General features: G+C 37.9%; 1 protein-coding gene across 2 annotated transcripts in view; it reads left to right on the forward strand.

Moving 5' to 3' along the window:
- CABCOCO1 (ciliary associated calcium binding coiled-coil 1) overlaps positions 1-17,705 on the forward strand; it is a 172,173-nt gene that overhangs the window by 129,537 nt on the left and 24,931 nt on the right. For both annotated transcript variants that reach the window (XM_080597969.1, XM_080597970.1), the window contains 3 exons: positions 7,828-7,890; positions 11,911-13,942; positions 16,822-16,912. In XM_080597969.1, the coding sequence (XP_080454095.1) occupies positions 7,828-7,890; positions 11,911-12,003 (156 nt within the window). In that variant the 3' untranslated portion in view covers positions 12,004-13,942; positions 16,822-16,912. The remainder of the gene's footprint in view (positions 1-7,827; positions 7,891-11,910; positions 13,943-16,821; positions 16,913-17,705) is intronic.

The raw sequence follows: 17,705 nt of genomic DNA on the forward strand, positions 1-17,705 counted from the left end.
AAACATGTGGAAAGCCAGCAGAGTAGACCATTGTTATTTTGTAAACTGCTCCCTCAAGCATATGAAATTATTGATAGTAAATCAGCTAGGACTCAGTTCAACAATGGAAATACTATGTGGTCTTCTTTCAGCAATCAGGTGGCATTAAGCACTTTAAACTTTGTGTCATTACAGTTTTTGATCCAGCACATTGGATACGGTTGACTAAGCAGAAGTTTAATATATAGTATTATCTGAAAATAGTGTGATATTGATCAATTGCTTAACATGGATTATGTATGAATGGGAAATATCAATTGAAATAATGATACCATCATTAGATCTACCTACTTGATTTCATATTCCCTTTCAGCATGCCTTTGGCAATGGAAGAGAACCTAGCCTATGTTCTCTTACTCCTTTCCATACCTACAGAACAAAGGAAATGCATGATTTTCACTTGACCTTGATTTCATTAACATCAGTGCTAAGAGCTTTTCTTCTTTACAAAACCTGCTGAGATGAAAGAAATGCATTTTTTCCTCTTTCAGAACTCTGGTTGTATACCTAGAAAAAAAAAATCCTTTTTGTTTTTGAAAGTTGTTCAACAGTTCATCTTTTTCACCTGATTTTTCAGTTGGGGTAGTCTCACCATTAGATTTTTTAGCTGCTACACAATCAAATTCATGGCATTGTGTTGTTATGAAAGAACTGTGATTTTGCAATCTGCATTTTGTCTACAGTGGACAGCTTTTGCTCTCGTTGGGTCTAGAAAATAACTTTTAGTCTGAAATCACAGTGCTGACGGTCAGTGATTGTAACAGCAGCCAGAGTAAGCATGGTGGCAACTGATTTCCAGTGAATGTAGAATTGGAGGCAGAGAGATTTAAAAATACTGGAGGAGAAAAAGGCATCTGGGGTGGCTAGGAGAGGATTAGCCTGGAGGGTCAGTGTTCCACAGGAAAGCATCTAAGTATACTTATAGTTTATAGGAGTAAAGGGATACGAACATATTTGTTGATACTTGAGGGTGGATTTAATATGATGAAAACAATATCCAAAGACACAAAGTTGAGATAGAAATCCCAGCTTTTTGATGCTGATCAGTTGTATGGAGAACTTTGGAAAAAAAAGTTCTCCATACAACAGATGTTGAGGCTATCCAATGACAGGGAGTTTGCAGGATAGCAGCAGTAGGGATTTCCAGGACTGGCAAAACAAAATGTTCCTAACATGGCGAGTTACTGCAAGTTTTTATGGGCCACATCCATCCACTTTATCAAAATTACATGAAGTCTATTCAGAATGTATCTTAAGTTTTGGGTAAGTTTTGGTGGAGTCTGTGAAGGACCTGTGAGCCCTTTCCAATTGTTTCAACAAAACATCACAATTCTTGGAAGGACTGTGTCATTGCACTCCTTCTGTTCCGCATGTATCTTGGCAGTGGTGTATGCCGACACTGAAAAATACACATAAACTCCCCATAAAACCCCAATATTTGTGGTCTTTGTCCCAGTGATCCCACATTTCTAAATGCTATCAAATTAAGAACTGCTACACTTTATCACTGATGGAGATTTCACTAAAATATGTCAGAACCTTTGTACTTTCCCCCACAAATATTGCATTGCAAATTAAGTGTTCAGTATCTACAACAGTCTGGATTTCCAGAATATGATACACATTCATAATTGTGTTTGTAATTAAGAAAGACAAGCAACATCACAGAAATATGTTTTTTTATTGTTCATTTTCAGTAATGCTTTCTAATTCCAGCCATTTCAATAAAACGTATTACACTAGAGAACAAACATCTGCAGCAAAGGAAAACAGTGGAAACAACCAAATTCCAAAGCAATTTTTCTGATTTGGTGTTTATTGGTAAAGGCTGTCTGAGAATACAGGCAAATTAGCCTATCTCCCAAGACAAGGTTATATGAGAAATGGCTGTCCCAGATCACTTCCCATTCATGGCAGACATACCATACATCGGGATTGCGCACAGTAATACGATAAAGTGTTATCGCGTAAGTACAGGCTGAAACACCGTTATGTCTGCAAAACAGGAAGGTGTGTAGGATAATGTCTGTCTGACTGCACCACACTGTGTCAAAACCACAAAGACAATGTGCAGCCTAAGATAGCTCCAGCATAACCACTTTTTTCTTCTGACTTTCTTTACAGGCAGAGATAAATGAAAAGCTGCAAATGCAAGAATAAGCTTATACTTTGAGAACAGAAAAATTAAAAAGTCCTAAATAACCAGATAAGAAAGGTGATGTTGAATTTTACAGAAACTGGGGGGGGGTGGGGAGTGATACACACAGAAGACTGGCTCTCTGCCAGAGTATAATTATTTTTGTATAAAGGAAAATGGTTCACTTAACTTTTACCTAGAAATAGTTCATCCAAGTTCCTCAAATTCACTGTGTTCTGCCAGGGTTGTTGTTTAGTTTAGACTTAAGTGGAAGACTGTAAACAGAAGGATATGTAATACAAGCATGTTGAAGTTCAGTTTATTTCTGAATATAAATCTCAGTTTAAAAAAAACCAAAACACAAAACTCTCTAGTTTTATTATTTCTTTCTTCCAGTTGTGAAAGGCTTAAAAGTTTCTGCTTTTTCAGGATATTTTGCTGGAAGGAGAATACACAGAAAGAAAATATAATTTTGAGGCATTGCAGATACAATAAGGAGAGAATTTAATTAACATGTAATTATACACTTTTTTCTATAGTTATTCATTAATAACATGTATGTTATTTCATTTTATTTTTTTTCTAAGCTTTTAAACTAGTTTCATATATTACACTTCTTTATTTCCACCATACTAAAATTGCATAAAAGAAGAGTATGTACTTTTACAGTCTTCCCAGAAAGAATTCCTTTTGATTTCCTTGGATTTTCTTCTGGAATACGTGTAACGTTTCATCTGAAAATGTATTTTCTATTCCTCTCTATGCTAACATCATTCCATATTTTGTCAGACATTATAGAAATGTTGTAAACACAAGAGGAATCTAACTATATAATAATTGACATCAGAACTGGTTTAACGTCTATGTTTCAAAATAGTAAACTATACTAATTGCTGTGTTACAGAACTCTGTGCCCTAGAAAGCATGTTAAAAACAAGTCATGCTTTCAAGCGTAAGGGCTGGATTGCATGTTTAAGGAAATATTTAAGAAACAGAATATTTTATTTGTTACAATTTTGTATTTGTTTCTCATTAAGTAAAATGTTAGGCTTTGTTTCACTTCACCCACATTTTTATGGTGATAATGAAAAACTTTCGCAAGCCTGACTCATCCAGGCAAAAATGACAATAACCTGAAATAGTTTGCCTAAAAGGTCTTGTTTGTCACTGCCTGCCTTGCATGGGTGTGCTCCCTGGTTGTGCTCAGAGCTGAGAGCACAGCCAGAAGGGGGCATTGCCTGCACGTTGTTCATCAGAAAGAGCTCCCAGAATTAAAAGACAATATTCAGTAGCTGCATTTGAGTGCCAATAGCCTGGAAGTACTCTTTAAAGTACATGTCAGATGTGTGGGCACTGGACTTCTGTAAAGCAGTTGTTGCGATGTTAAGTGGGCAGAATATTTTAGTTGGTCTCACGTGTTGAGAAAAATTCTTCCCGTTACATGATCAGAAGTAAGCTCTATAGCAATTCACTAAAAGTTTTCTTCATTTTTCTATCCAACATGGGCCAACAAGTTAATAAGAGCTTCCTTTCAGCTATAAAAGCTAACTATTCCAATTTGAACGGTGAGGTAACTCATGAGGAATTATTGGTTTATCCTAAAAAAAATCCTTTAAAATTTCTAAGATTCATGGTTATGTTCTGCAATGTTTTATTGCTTTGAAATATGATTTTTTTTTTTGTCATGAAAACTTTCTAAAATCAAAAGGACCTTAATTTTGATACATAAATTAATTTCCCAGAGCATTATGCTAATGTCACAAGTTTCCCTGGTTTTGAACTCAAAGGTGTGAACGTAACTTCTGAAGAGAACTGTCTGTATGGAAGGGGAGGAGTATTTCTTAAAATTTTTGCTGAAAACGTTATTGTCAATTTAGCACTTCAGTCAAATCTGACGACTACAACATTCTTGCTGTATGACAGCAGAAAAGGAATAATGATGATTTATGTTAGGACCAATGCTAAACAAAGGCGTTTGCACATATCTCTTCCTCCCTCTCCCGTATTTTGTAGAACTTCTGGGAAATTTTGAAGTGCTTTGAAGATGAGAAGTTGTATATGAACATCAAGTATTACTGCAATGATTTGTTAGCAGTCGCTCTTAGTACATATGCATAACAGCTGAGGTACTGCAGAAATCCAACGTGGAGTTCAAATCCCACAAACCATACTTACAGCTCTCTTCCTGCTGACTAATAATATTTGTAGCTATCTTCCTGCTGAAATAATGCTACCAATAAAAACAGCCCCAGGGATTTTTTTTATTTTTTTGAAATGGGAGGGGGGATAGTTAAGGAGACTAAGGTGAAGGTGGGAAGATGAACAAAAGGTGGACATGACATCTCTCCAAGCAGTAGAAGTACATGCTCTGACACAGCATATGAACATCAAATTGAAGAATCCTTTCATGTCTTCAGAATGTTAATATGAAATGCAAAACGTCATGCTTTGGATGGATGGGTAGGAACAAAATGTTCAGATGCAATATGGTGCATTAAGAACAGTCTCCAGCCTGTATTCCTGGCTTTTCCGTTGGTTTAAATCAGGCTTGCTGTTTTTAAAGTCTCCCGTGTCATGTTGAGTTACTGCTATAGTTGTCTCTAAAAATAATTATACTGTCATTTCTGGGACCTACAGTTGAGGCTTTTGAGGCTTTGGCATAATAATCTTAGATTTTTTGTTTCACTACTGATGTGACATAGTTCTTTAAAATATACATACTTAACGTAGTTCTTAACGGGTTCCACCCTACAAAGCTTTCAATTTAAATCAGGCAGATGTTGTAGAAAAGAAGAAAGATGTTACATTCTGCCTTGTCTCCCAAATAAGCAAGGATTTTCCAGGGGAAAACGGATAGAAGAAACACTATAGTTTTTCCTGTGTAAGGTATAATATTGATGCTTTTTAGCATCTGCATGGTAAAATCCTGGTCTCCTCTAGGATTTTATAATGAGATAGTGAACAACTAGTAATTATCGTCTAGCAAAAGAAAAGCTTTTCAAGCAGTGCTTTCCTGCATTACACTGACAGAGGATGGAAGTTTAGAAAAGATGGAAAGCAGCACTTTCCTGCATTACATTGACAGAGGATGAAAGTTTATAAAAGATGGAAAACAGCTTTCCTAATAAGAAGCTGGCTAGAAAAGATGGAAAAGGGGCAAAAAGAGAAAAGTATTTTTTTTTTTACCTGTTCCATAGTGTTTTGCCATGACCTTTCTTCTCAAGCCTTGCTTCTCTCCTTCTGCACCAATACTTAATTTGAATTTGAAAATTACCACATTGTTTCCTTCCTAAAATTATAACTGACATTCCTAGAAAATTTGCTTTCCCAGAAAAGCACTGTGCGTAGGCTTTGTATTCAGCTTTCCACAAGTGAGAAAAAGACATTTTCTTCAATAATCTACCCTGCCAACATGACCACAAAATGTGTGCAAAGTCAGCATTTGTCCATTTAAATCAGATTTTTAAGCACATGATTCAGTTAACCACCAGTACGCGTGTATCCCGGTGTAGGTATTTGTAAGGATTTATTCTGTGAGTAGTGTATTGTTTTCATTGATGGTCTTTGGTTTTCAGTTCATACTAACTGTGTAACAAGAAACATCTTTGTTTTATGCACACTTGTTGGTTGTGGTGTTTTTTGTTTTGTTTGTTTTTTCAGTAGTATATTTTAAACTTTTCCAGTCCTTATTTCTGCCTTTTCATCCTGTACGGTGCTTGGACTCTCCTGTTAAGGGATTCCTGTGAGATCTGTCTCATTCTGGTGAGATTTACACAAGCCACTGCAGAGAAAGGTGTTCTGATGCTACTTCTCCTGTACAGAGCCTCCCTAGCATAGGCTTGATCCCAGGTTGTAACCCAGAAGTAAGTAGAAGACAGCTGCTCAAAAGAAAGAATACTAATATGGGCTGTACCCTCTCATCCTCAGCTAGCCCCTGTATATGGCAGAGTGTGGATATGACAGATGAACTTCGACATGGGTTACGTGCATATCAGGGCTGGTAAAGAATTCATAACTAATGCATGTAGCTTTCCTGTGGTGTGGAAGGGATGTTTACACTCTTACTAGCACTAGTCAGAGCGATGTGTCATCCTGAAGCAAAAGATACTCTAAGGTAACTGGGCAATTCACCCTCTTTCCTCTCCCTCCTATTCATTTTAGGATGGTGTTATACCTGCCCCTGCCGCAATGTGTGTGGTTCTCCTGTACACTGGTGTAGGGAGGAGTTGTGCCCAAGGTGAGATCACCTCCATTTCTCTGCCACGGTTGACGAGGAGGTGACAGCAGTGACAAAACACTCAGGCTGCGTTGCTTGCCATGAGCAACTCAAAACTCATGCATGTAACGCTTCAACCCATTTTCTTGTGGCACTTCAAGTGTGCAGAGCAAGCTTCAAACTCCAGCAGTTGTGGATTTAGATTACACGTTCGTGCCAAAAAAAAAAAAAAGAAAGAAAAAAATTAAAGGATAGTTGCAGTGACTCATGTAATTGAGAGTCCCATTCAGATGCAGAGCATTAAAGAGAACTTTGGAATTAGTAATACTGCAGAAAGAAGAGAATGTAAAATATTTCCCGGACAGAAACAGCCTGGCTTTTTACATAGTAGAATTAGTGGCCCACTGCTTTAAAGCTTTCACTGACAAAGCAAAGACTGCATTAAATATGAAGTTTGTGTTCACACAGAACTCTACACTCTCACTGTTGGCTAGGCATGCCAGTAGTTGTATTTGTTTCACACATTTAAGCAGCTGATTAAAAGAACAAAATAGGGAAAGGTCAGTTGCTGTAAGTGCCCTGGTACGGTGGAATAGGGGGAGTAAGAGGGGAGACCTATGGCCTGACAGAAGGAGGTTGTTCAAAGGCTTTGAGGAAGAATGGTCCATAAAAGTTATTTGTCTAAAATGAGGATAGTAGTTCTCCATTCCTGGAGGAAAAGCTGTTGGAATTGTATTGATCTGGGATGCTGATGGGGATGGTGATTCAGGTTGGGAGATTCTGCAAGTGCTTTGAAGAATCTTCTGGATGAGCCAGTTCCTCCAGTGACTGCAAAGAAGGCCTCAGGATTTTGCCTCCCTCCGCTGAGGTTAGTCTCTGTGAATATTTCAAATTTTTAACCGAGCTCTTTTTTAACCCTTCCTGAAGATGTCTCATACAACTTTTTCTTAAAATCTGAATCTTGTCTCTTTTAAACTCCAGCCAACACAATTTCTTGTCTAAACAGTCTGTTTTTATGATTGCATTCATTATAAGTGTAAGAAATGTCATGTCTGGACAGAGCAGGATCCAAATCTCCCAGCATTCTTCCTTTGGCATTGTTTATAAGACATGTTTAGGGAAAAGTGTAGGAACAGGATACCCTTCAGACTGAGGGATCGTTGGCATAGCCTTCTATTGTTCAGTGGTTTAGAAACTTGTGGAGCCCAAGTACGCTCCCAGACCAAACAGTGGTTTGAAATTACGTGATATTTTCTCCATAAATATGCTTAGGCCTTTTTTGAACTCTACCTACCATACTATTCCATAGTAGCAAGTTCCACGCTTTAATTTTGTATTGATTAACGCAAGCCTAAATGGATGTAAGAGGTTTGAGGTTACTTGTCCCAGAGCCTGTCAAGTTCCTTCATTTTATCAGTAGCTTCTTTGTTTTCAGGTAGTACAAGCAGTGAGCCACGAATTTGCTGACTTTTCACGTACACAAGGAGCCAAGATCCAGGTAAAAGAAAGCGTTATGTTGCACTCTGCTAGGCTGAACCTAAATTTCTGCCACTGGTCCTGTTACTTGTCACTTTTTCTTGCGCCATACCTAACTTAATTATAATCTTCCTGAGCAGAGATGTATCATTCAGTTTTTATCCGTCTGTCAACAGACATACACATGGCCCCCCACCTGAACAGAAAAATACTGACAAAGAGGGGAAAAATGACTATGTTTGGTCTGTCAGGCAGACACTGGATATTTTGCTATTGTAATCATCAGAGTAGCAAGCTTCTTTGGAGCATATAAGTCGTGAATTACCATGCAGCTCCAAGAGGAAAACTTTGCCCTTTGATTGTTTTCCAAAGAAATGTTCTCAATTTCTTTTCTGCCAAATTCATATTACAGATCATACTAACAAATTTTCCCAAGCCTTATTGACCTCCTCCCTTCTTCACAGTAGTAAAAGAAATTTCACTCATCACTGAGAGATGTTGAAGATTGCTAAATTTTGCTGATTTAGGAACTGAGTGAATGAGACAAGCAGGCAAAAATGTAGATACTGCATTGCAGAATGCAGTTAGCTCCATTAATAAGAAAAATAGAACTTGTGATATTTCTGCTGTTTCGCAGTACATTAGTAAATTGCCTGCTAACATGTTAAGTAGTGGGTCTGAAGCACTCCCGCACGTCAAAGCCAGAAGTGTGCATACTGTACTGGGGAGTATTGATTTGAGGAGTACTTTTTTTTTTTTATCCCTTCCACCTGTAAATCAGTGCTTGCTTTTGCCAAAGTAAGACAATGTAGCAATGATGCTTAGTACATAGCATTGAACTAGGTCTTTGATTTTGATTGGAGCCGAGTTCTCAATGTTCTCTCCTCCTAAATCGTTTGTAGGCAGCTGGGTGAGCCTGCCAAGCCTTAGTCTGAGTAAGGACTTTTGGTTTGTTTGTATTTCTGAATGAGCAAGGTGAGACAAAGCAAGCTCTTTACTGTACTTCCTTACTATTCACATTTACAGTCATCTGCAATTGCCATGTGACAAATTTGCCACTAATACAATTTTTTTATGGAAGTTTTTATACCAGGTGATTTTTGGATAAAAGCAAGGTTCAGATTTTGTGTTACTTTTGCTCTGAGATCATTTCAGCTTTTTTTTTTTTTGAGATGTCACATTTCAGCTTAACAAATTGCCAGTTCATGCAGCTCAGATGCCCCAGAAGTCATTTCCAATGATGTACTGTAAAAGCAGGACTGATACAGATCTCTTGACTACATTTAAAAGACTTACCTTTGGATTACAGGGTTGCAGATGAGACTTTAATTCTGTAGAATTCAGTGGAGAGATGCCCATTTGCCACCAAAGGCTCCTGCTTTTTTTTTTCCCTACTTCATTTTTTTGTGAGTAGTAAGGATGTGGGGTCTGATATGCTGTAGAAGTAGTTGAATAAATTATTCAATTGAATTCAATAACTATCAATGCCAATATTTCTGTGAAATAATTCTCGTGTGGGGCTGCATGATGGTACGTCTTTGTTATATATGACACCTTTGTATATTGTCTCCCAAACATAAATCAGAGGGATCATCTTTTACAACTTTAATCTCCAGGCTTACTCCCTGCTCAGGTGAAACGCTTCTTGATCTCAACAGGCATATTTACCTTGGTGTGACTCAAGTGTAACAGAGGCGTGCTTGGGCTGCTTGAGGCTGTCAGGCTGGGACCAGCAGCAGCCTGGCATTGGTGGGGTGGAGGTAGGCTCAGGAACCAGGAGAACCGGGCTGAGCCCCTGCTCATCTCCACTGCACCACTGCCTGCTCCCCCCGCGGTGCGGGATGGGCACAGATACTTCCACACAATGGAGGAGTCTCGTACCCACTGGTGGTTTTCTGAGTAAATACAGAACTTGGAGAGTGAGTCTGTCAGTCTCAAAGCAGGAATTTAGATCTGTTTGCGATCCTTTGTGCTGTGCTCCTAACAGGTTGAACATGTATGTGTTCTACATTATTGAGAAACATTGTGATTTAGATGGATGCACATTATTCCCCAGCTTTGTGTCAACAATCAAATATGAGCTTTTGGATTTATTAGTTCCCAGTCCTACACCTATCTTAAATCATTATCATATAATAAGAACTCTATATGGTGCACTGTCAATAAAACCTAATATTGAGAAGATTACTGATCATCTAGTACAAATGGAGAGCACTGTAAATGATTTAGAGAATATGTGTCAAACGTTAAAGCTATCTAATACCTTCTAAAGTAAGTTGATAGTCATAAATCTAAGATAAACGAACTGTAAAACCACTTAAGAAGAAATAATACTTGTTTAATCAGGCTTCCAGTGAAAAGACTAGGTAGAAGAGAAATTCACAAGGAATTATTAAATCTTTTCTAATTCAGTACATTTTTGATAGGGAACACAAACCCACATTTGATAAGCGATTTTGATTACCTAAAACTATCATTGTAATAGTGCTAAATTATGACCCCACTGGAAAAAAAAAAAAAAAAAAAAGGAAGAAAAGACTAAAGGGCATCTCTTTTATGGCTTATTGAGATCTCATTTTTCCAGATTCAGCACTGTGTATATCAGATGGAGATATAAAGGGTATTCATTGGAATTACCATGTTGCTGGATCATGGGTGGTGTGTTGGGTTAGTTTCTGTTGGTTTGGCTGTTCCTGTTCACTGATAACAGAGGTGGTACGTTCATTTAATGCTTTCCCCTGGGAGGAACAAGATGTTTATTGGGGAAAGTCTGCTTAAAATGATAGTGGAACAAACTCTGTGTTGTCGCATAGCTGAGTGGTAACTTACATAAGCTTAGTCTGTTGATTTCAGAGTATTTTCTGCACTTGGATCCTGGAGAAAATTGTTTCACTTTCTATTTTTTTCTTCAGATCCATTTGAAAGGTGAGTAAGTGTAGGTAGCGGAAAAAATAGGTTATGATTTTCATTACCAATGTTCTGATACTTTAGTTCTTATGCAGAAAAAAAACTCCATTTTCTTCAATAGGTTTTTAAGTCCACTTGTTAATTCTTGTTCATCCTCTTGGCTTTATGATTGCTCAGAGCTCAGCATCACTGCCAGCATTTATTAGACCTTGACACAGAGCTTGTCTTAAAGCAGCTGTAAAAGTATATTTAGCCATGGAGAAATCTTTCCAAAGAGAAGTGTGCTGTGACTCATGTGACTCTGCTGTTGCTCTGTTGACCTGAGCAGACTTACTCATCGTTTACATAGTGGCACATAGTGGCAGACAAGATTAGATTTTGGCTTGATGCCTTTTTTTTTTTTCTTTCTTAAAGATAAAATGGATATCCAACTTCTTTTCCCTTATGAAAAATAAGGACACATATGTTGCTTTGATTGGAATTAGTGAATGAAATGCAAATGCATCTGATCCATTTATAACTCATATTACAAAAATAACCAGGGGATGATATGGATATATGGTTGTGGCCAAACTGTATTACTTACTACCTGTTTTATTCTTGCTCCCTCTCAAATGGGAAAACCTACATGTGAGCCATTGCTATGCACTGGCTGTAATCACATCAAGTTGTACAGCAGTGTTTGAAATGGTTGTTTTCATAATAGGGATGCAACCTTGGTAGCAAATTTCCGTTAGCTGTGAATTTTTGAGGTACTGAAGTCTAGCTGAAAGAAAGCTTGTTGATTTACTTTCTGCTTTCCCTTCAGCTGGTATAAAGCTAGAGTCATTTTACTAAAATAGCAGCTAAACTGAGCATACGTTAAAGAAATATCATTTCAGAAATCTGTCAGCCTTGAGAACATTTCTCTTCCATTTCCTGAGAATACCAAGGAATAATTGGTTTTGCTACTCTGAGGCAGAGCTGCTGTAGCGTGTATAAGTTGTATGTGTGTTGTATGTGGTGTATTAGTTAGTAGTTTAGTAGTTTAAAAAACAAAAACAACAAACAAACACACATGCACACACACACACACACAAAAACAAACCAGAAGCAACAGCTGGACTGACTTTTACCTGGTGTTTGGTTGTTACAGGAAGTGCAGCGTCTGGCCTGCCAGCAGAGAGCAGGGAAAAATTCACATGTGATCAAGACTTCCTCTGAGAACTGGAAGCTAAGGCCTTCATAACATGAAGTGGTTTGTGAAAAGGACAATTGCTTGGAAATGATCAAATTTTATTTTGATGTCCGTGCTTTTTAAGATCTGTGTTTTGGGTTGTTTGATATTTAAACACTGAGGGGTCACAGAAAGATGGTGATAACAGGTAACTAGTAGCACATACTATTTTATGGAAGTTAATTTGTCAACAGTCTGGGAGATGTGGATGGCTCAGACTGATTGGAAGTGGAAGGCCACTGGAATTTGATTTGATTTGATTTGCATTGCAGGACCTGAATGGGCAGCTAAATGAGCAAAGAGGACTGGAGGGCGCATCCTTGACTTACGTCAGCTGCAAAAACTCTGTTCAGGGGGCCCTAGCAAGGCTTGCACTGATTGAGGACCTGCCCCCCTCCTCGTCCAAGCTACATATGGGAGACACCCTCATTCCTTACTTATAAGCAGGCAAATCACACATGCACACACATTCCTCTGTTATAATTAAATTAAAATCTTACTAATTTGGAGGCATACCTATCAAGTTCTCTTCTAGGAAGAAACTATTATTTCTTCTTTTATTCTTTTCTGCTTGAATCCTAAGCTATCAAGGGCTTTCAAAGAAAAAGGAGTTTTTCTTTAGAAAAAAGACTATTCAAATTATTCATGATTTATATCAAGAAGGGACCTTTCCTCTTTCAACTAGTAAAAAAGGGGGAGTTTGATCTTCCTCAAAATCATTTGAGAACCTTGTAGATTTCTTTCCAGAGCTAAAACTTTCTTACAAAGCTTTGGATATTCAGCAGAATAATGACTATTACATAATTGAAGCTCGATATAATACCATGGGGCTAATAAATGGTCTCCTGGTTCTATAGAAAATGTAACAAATCATAATAGCACTTATTGGGACTAGGCCAGGCACAAATGACAAAGCTGCTTTTGAAAGTGAGTTCTGGCCAGAAATATTCTTGGACCAAGATCATTTTCTTGACTGTCAGGGGTACATTTACTCCCTTTAATTTTCAGACTAGATTTTATGTTGATCCTGAAACACTGAATAAAATCAAGCCCGTCAGTGCTGCTACTGCAGCTGTTACAGATGTAAATGCAAAGAAGGCTATTTAAGACAAGTCTGTTTCCCTGAATATGTTATTTTGAAATTATGCAGATGATACAAAAAATGGCTTGATATGTCCTTATTGTGCCTTTTTAAAGGAAGAAAAGGATGCTACACTATTAAGTGGTTTATTAAAGTTTCCAATCACAGCTCTTTTGCCTAGAAAATAATTGTTCTATTGTGTGCTGTGAAGCTGCTTGTAAATAACTGGCAAAGGGGTATACTGCTTTGTGTTCTCCATAGAGAAAATATTAAATTCAATTGATTAATCAAAAGGGGCATTCTTTGATGGAAGGAAACCTTTACAAACTTTATTAAAAATATTGAATGAACCATGAGCAAAGTTCATAATCTAAACTTCTGCTCTGCTTTCTCAGGTGTGCTAGCTGCTGTGTAAACCTTCAAAAATTCTCATAAAGCAGGACATGAGATGTATTTAAAAACAAAACAAAACAATACCCAACAACAACAAAACAGAGCAGTGTATTCCAAAACCTCTATCTTGGTTTGTCTCTGCTATACCACTGGGGCTTCACTGTTTTTCCAGGAGTCACTCTATTTCCACTGGAGAGACAGGTATAATAATCAAGCTTTGGACCTTTTTTCAGTGAGTAATGCAGAAGCATACTCATATCATCTGTCTTTTCACGGAGAGCTTTTCCCTTATTCTGAAAGAAGAAACGAGATTGCTGTCATTAAAGACAATCTAGGTATGACCTGCAGGCTGAACAAATGTCCCCTCTCTGTTTCAGGGGGACAGCAATCATGTGGACAAATGCAAGATGGCTGGTGAGAATGAAGACAAGTGAAATGGAAACTCCCAGACCTGAGGGGAAAACAGAGCTCAAACAGGTGAGACTACCATATCTCTGTCTTGTAATCAACACTGAAATCATGGGCTGTATGTGAAAGATTACATGGAAAGCCATTGTGCCGTTCAAGGTCAAATGCAAGTGGAAGTTAGCAAGTAAGAGGTTTGTATTTAGCAGCAGGAAAAAGGTATCGGAATGTGTCCAGGTATTTTGATCGGAGGAAAAAAATAGAGGGACAGAATAGCTGAAGATATACAGGTAAAGTGTGAATAAGAGAAACTGAAAACACTGATTGATCATGGCACAGTAACTTGACATCATTTTTGATTAGATCACAAGGTAGAGTAAGTTCAGACTAAGCATTGATACAGCAGAGAGTGAGAGAAAGGTGTCTTCTGTAGCCACAAGGGCTCAAATGTTCAAACTTGCATCAGACCCTGGGCAAGCAGTTATTCCAGGAAGCTATCTAGGACACCCACAACAAAAAATGTGGAGATCTGATGGGCATCCTCTGCCCTCTTTTATTTTTTATTTTTTATTTTTTTTTATTTTTTATTTTTTATTTTTTATTTTTTATTTTTTATTTTTTATTTTTTATTTTTTATTTTTTATTTTTTATTTTTTATTTTTTATTTTTTATTTTTTATTTTTTATTATTTTTTATTTTTATTTTTATTTTTATTTTTATTTTTATTTTTATTTTTATTTTTATTTTTATTTTTATTTTTATTTTTATTTTTATTTTTTATTTTTTATTTTTTATTTTTTATTTTTTATTTTTTATTTTTTATTTTTTATTTTTTATTTTTTATTTTTTATTTTTTATTTTTTATTTTTTATTTTTTATTTTTATTTTGTGATGCCTTCTTATATTGTCCCCTTCTTGTCCTTAGTCCAAGCAGGGATGGCAGCACTGAGCTGATGGCTATGCCTCAGTCAGCACACAGCCCAAATCTCTCAGAGGGATTTTCACAACTGTATTGACAAGGAGGTGAAGCAGGCAATGTGCAGATAGCATCCTGTGGTGACATCTAGCTGGATGGTGGCATGGAGAGCAGAGTAGGACAAAGATGTCTGAGGGGACCCAGCAGAGGCTGTCAGAGACCTTTGTTCTGGAGGGAGCAATTCATAGTTTCTTTAGAGTAGCATCCCTGACCTGATGGGGAAACAAAAAACAAAACCCCCAAAACTGAGAGCTTTCGGACTATTGCTCTTGCCTGAAAGGGGCGTGTGGGTGTCTGTTAGAAAAGCCTCTGTCTCCAGTTGAGTCCTTCTTTGTTCTGGAAATAAAGACTGTCCTTGGGAGCAGAGAGATTTGCAGTGAAGACCCTTGTCAGTCCCAGCTAGAGTTAATACAGAAGCTCCAAAACTGATTTGTTGTTCACGTCAAAAGAAATTGTATTATTTATAAAACATCCTTCCTACATGCCGTCCCATCCTATGCAGGACTGGTGTTCAAAGGGCTTATTCTAAATACTCCATTCTGATAAGTCAACATATTAAAGAAAAGACAATTAAAACAAAACAAACAAAACTTTCATAGAATGACAGATAAATGTCATGACAGATTAATACAAATTTTAAAACCTGAACATTATCCTCCAAGGGGGAAAAGCTTCTAAATTCAAATTCAAAACAAAACAGAAAAAAAAAAAGGCAGAGAAAAATCTCTGACAATGCATTGCAGAGAATCATTTATTAGGTCTCTGTAAGTGATCATTTACATGAAACTTGCATTTAATCTAGTATTCAACTCTTCCCTTTTATCTTCTGGCTGCATGTGTTTGTGGAGAGCAGTGGTCCCTCATCCTGTCTCATCTCCCTTCCTGTACTGAACTGCTTTTGTTCGTTTGGTACATATGTAGAGCGGGACATAAAGAAGAGAAGGGAATTTTGAATATTCCAGTTTTGTTTCTCTCTCTGATTCTGGCTTAGACCAAAAGCAGAAATTGTCAATTTCTGTTTTAAAGGTGAGCAAGATCTTTCAAAAACGTATAGATTCTCAGTTGTCTTCTTGGCAGTAGAGCCCTTTAGGGTCAAATCACAGGGGAAGAGCCTACAAGACACAGGATTATCTAGGGTACACAGAAATATTAGCTTCATTACACTGTGCAGATGTAACTTTGGGATGTTAGCAATAGCATGTGGGCTAAATACAGACATTATTTACATGTGCTGCTATTGTTAAAGCACCTAAGCCAGGTACTTCAGAATTAGCCCCATGTATCTGAATGTGTAGCAATCACTGAAGTGATTGCACTGTAAACTCAGCTCAATATCCTGAATTTCTGCTTAAAACTGTTACACACCTGGATTGAGATGTAAAGCCATCTCCTTGATCTGCTCTTAGGAGTATCTTGCTCAGGGAAGTTGACATGACTTGAAATTCCCCTCTCACAAGAATGTGGCTCACGGCTTCTCCAGGCCACACTGACAACTCTTGACAAATGTGGGTTGCTGGCAGAGGTATAATATTAGCTTTGGAGATCTCCAAAAATCTGAGCGCTTCTGTCCTCATGTATCCCCCTGTGGTGTGTGCCCAGCTGCCCTGCTAGTCTCCACCACTGATTTCTGTGAGTGACAAGCAAAGGCATTTCAAATTGAAAGGAGGTATTTAAATACTGTCAGGAACAACAGATAAAATGACCTCAAACAATCCCACATAAAGTCCTTTGTTATTTTCAAAGCACTTTCCCAGCTTGACACCTTTGCTTTTTCATATCCAATATAAAATTCAAAATGTTTTATTTCAATGCAGTCCATGAATATAAAATATAAATATATCAAACCTCACACTGCCTTTTTTGTGCTACTGCTTTGAAAAGGGACCTGAAGTAAACTCAGCATAAAGATCAAGAAAATTATTGAGAAAATTCCGCTTCTCAAACTTCTGTTCCCCTTTGTCTTGTTCTCATTTAGAACAACTTTTCTCAAGCAAGTATGCATACAGCAGTAAGGAGCAGTGCAGATCCAGAAGGCTCTGTGGACTACAGCTCAGGACCGCCTGGGGGTAAGCTGACTGAACTGTTTCAGGTATCACTAGCACTGGGGACCTACACAGACAAACTGTCTTTCTAATACCCTCCCTAAAACCCCATCTCTCTGACACCTGCACTGCTCCTCCCCTTGGCTGTGGCTAGTTTCCTTTACGTATCTTGTTGTTGCAATACAGCAGTTCTTGCCAACCTCTTGCCAAAGCCAGAGGTTGCTCTTACACAGCCTCCAAAGGGGCATAACCTTTTCCACTTGCCTTTACACATTCTAGGCTTTGCATTGCTCCAATATGACCCTCAAAACCAATCCCTCCTTTTTTTTGCTATTGCCATTGCTTTATGTTATTGATGTTGCTGGAGAACTTATGTCCGCATTATGCTGCCCTCCTGTCTGGTGAACGTGGCATCCCACTGCCATTCACTGTTTTACAAGGTTTCTTCTGCCCTGCTCAGTACGTAGGTGAGCACAAGAAACAGCACAATGATCTTCATGCTGTGCACAGCTCAGCACAAGTTGATGCTGTTTGTCAGGAGCAGGAAAGAGCTGGACTGAAGAAAAGCAGTCCCATTTCTCAGAAAAGCCTCTGAGTTTTAAGTTTGGAAAAATAGAAAGGTGCCAGTAAAGGAGGCAGGGGCTGGCAACGCCTCCTGACACCGTTTTTCTAGGATGCAGAAGGTCAGTAGAAATGGCCTGTTGTGGTACTATGCCTGAAAGGCTGATATCTAATTTCTGCTTTCTTTTCTGCTAATTGCTGTGATTAAATGACTTTGAAATTACCTCAGAGTAACTGAGTACAGGTTTGGGGCCTG

The sequence above is a fragment of the Anser brachyrhynchus genome (genome assembly GCF_964034855.1).
Source record: "Anser brachyrhynchus genome assembly, chromosome: 6".
NCBI classification, from domain to species: Eukaryota; Metazoa; Chordata; class Aves; order Anseriformes; family Anatidae; genus Anser; species Anser brachyrhynchus.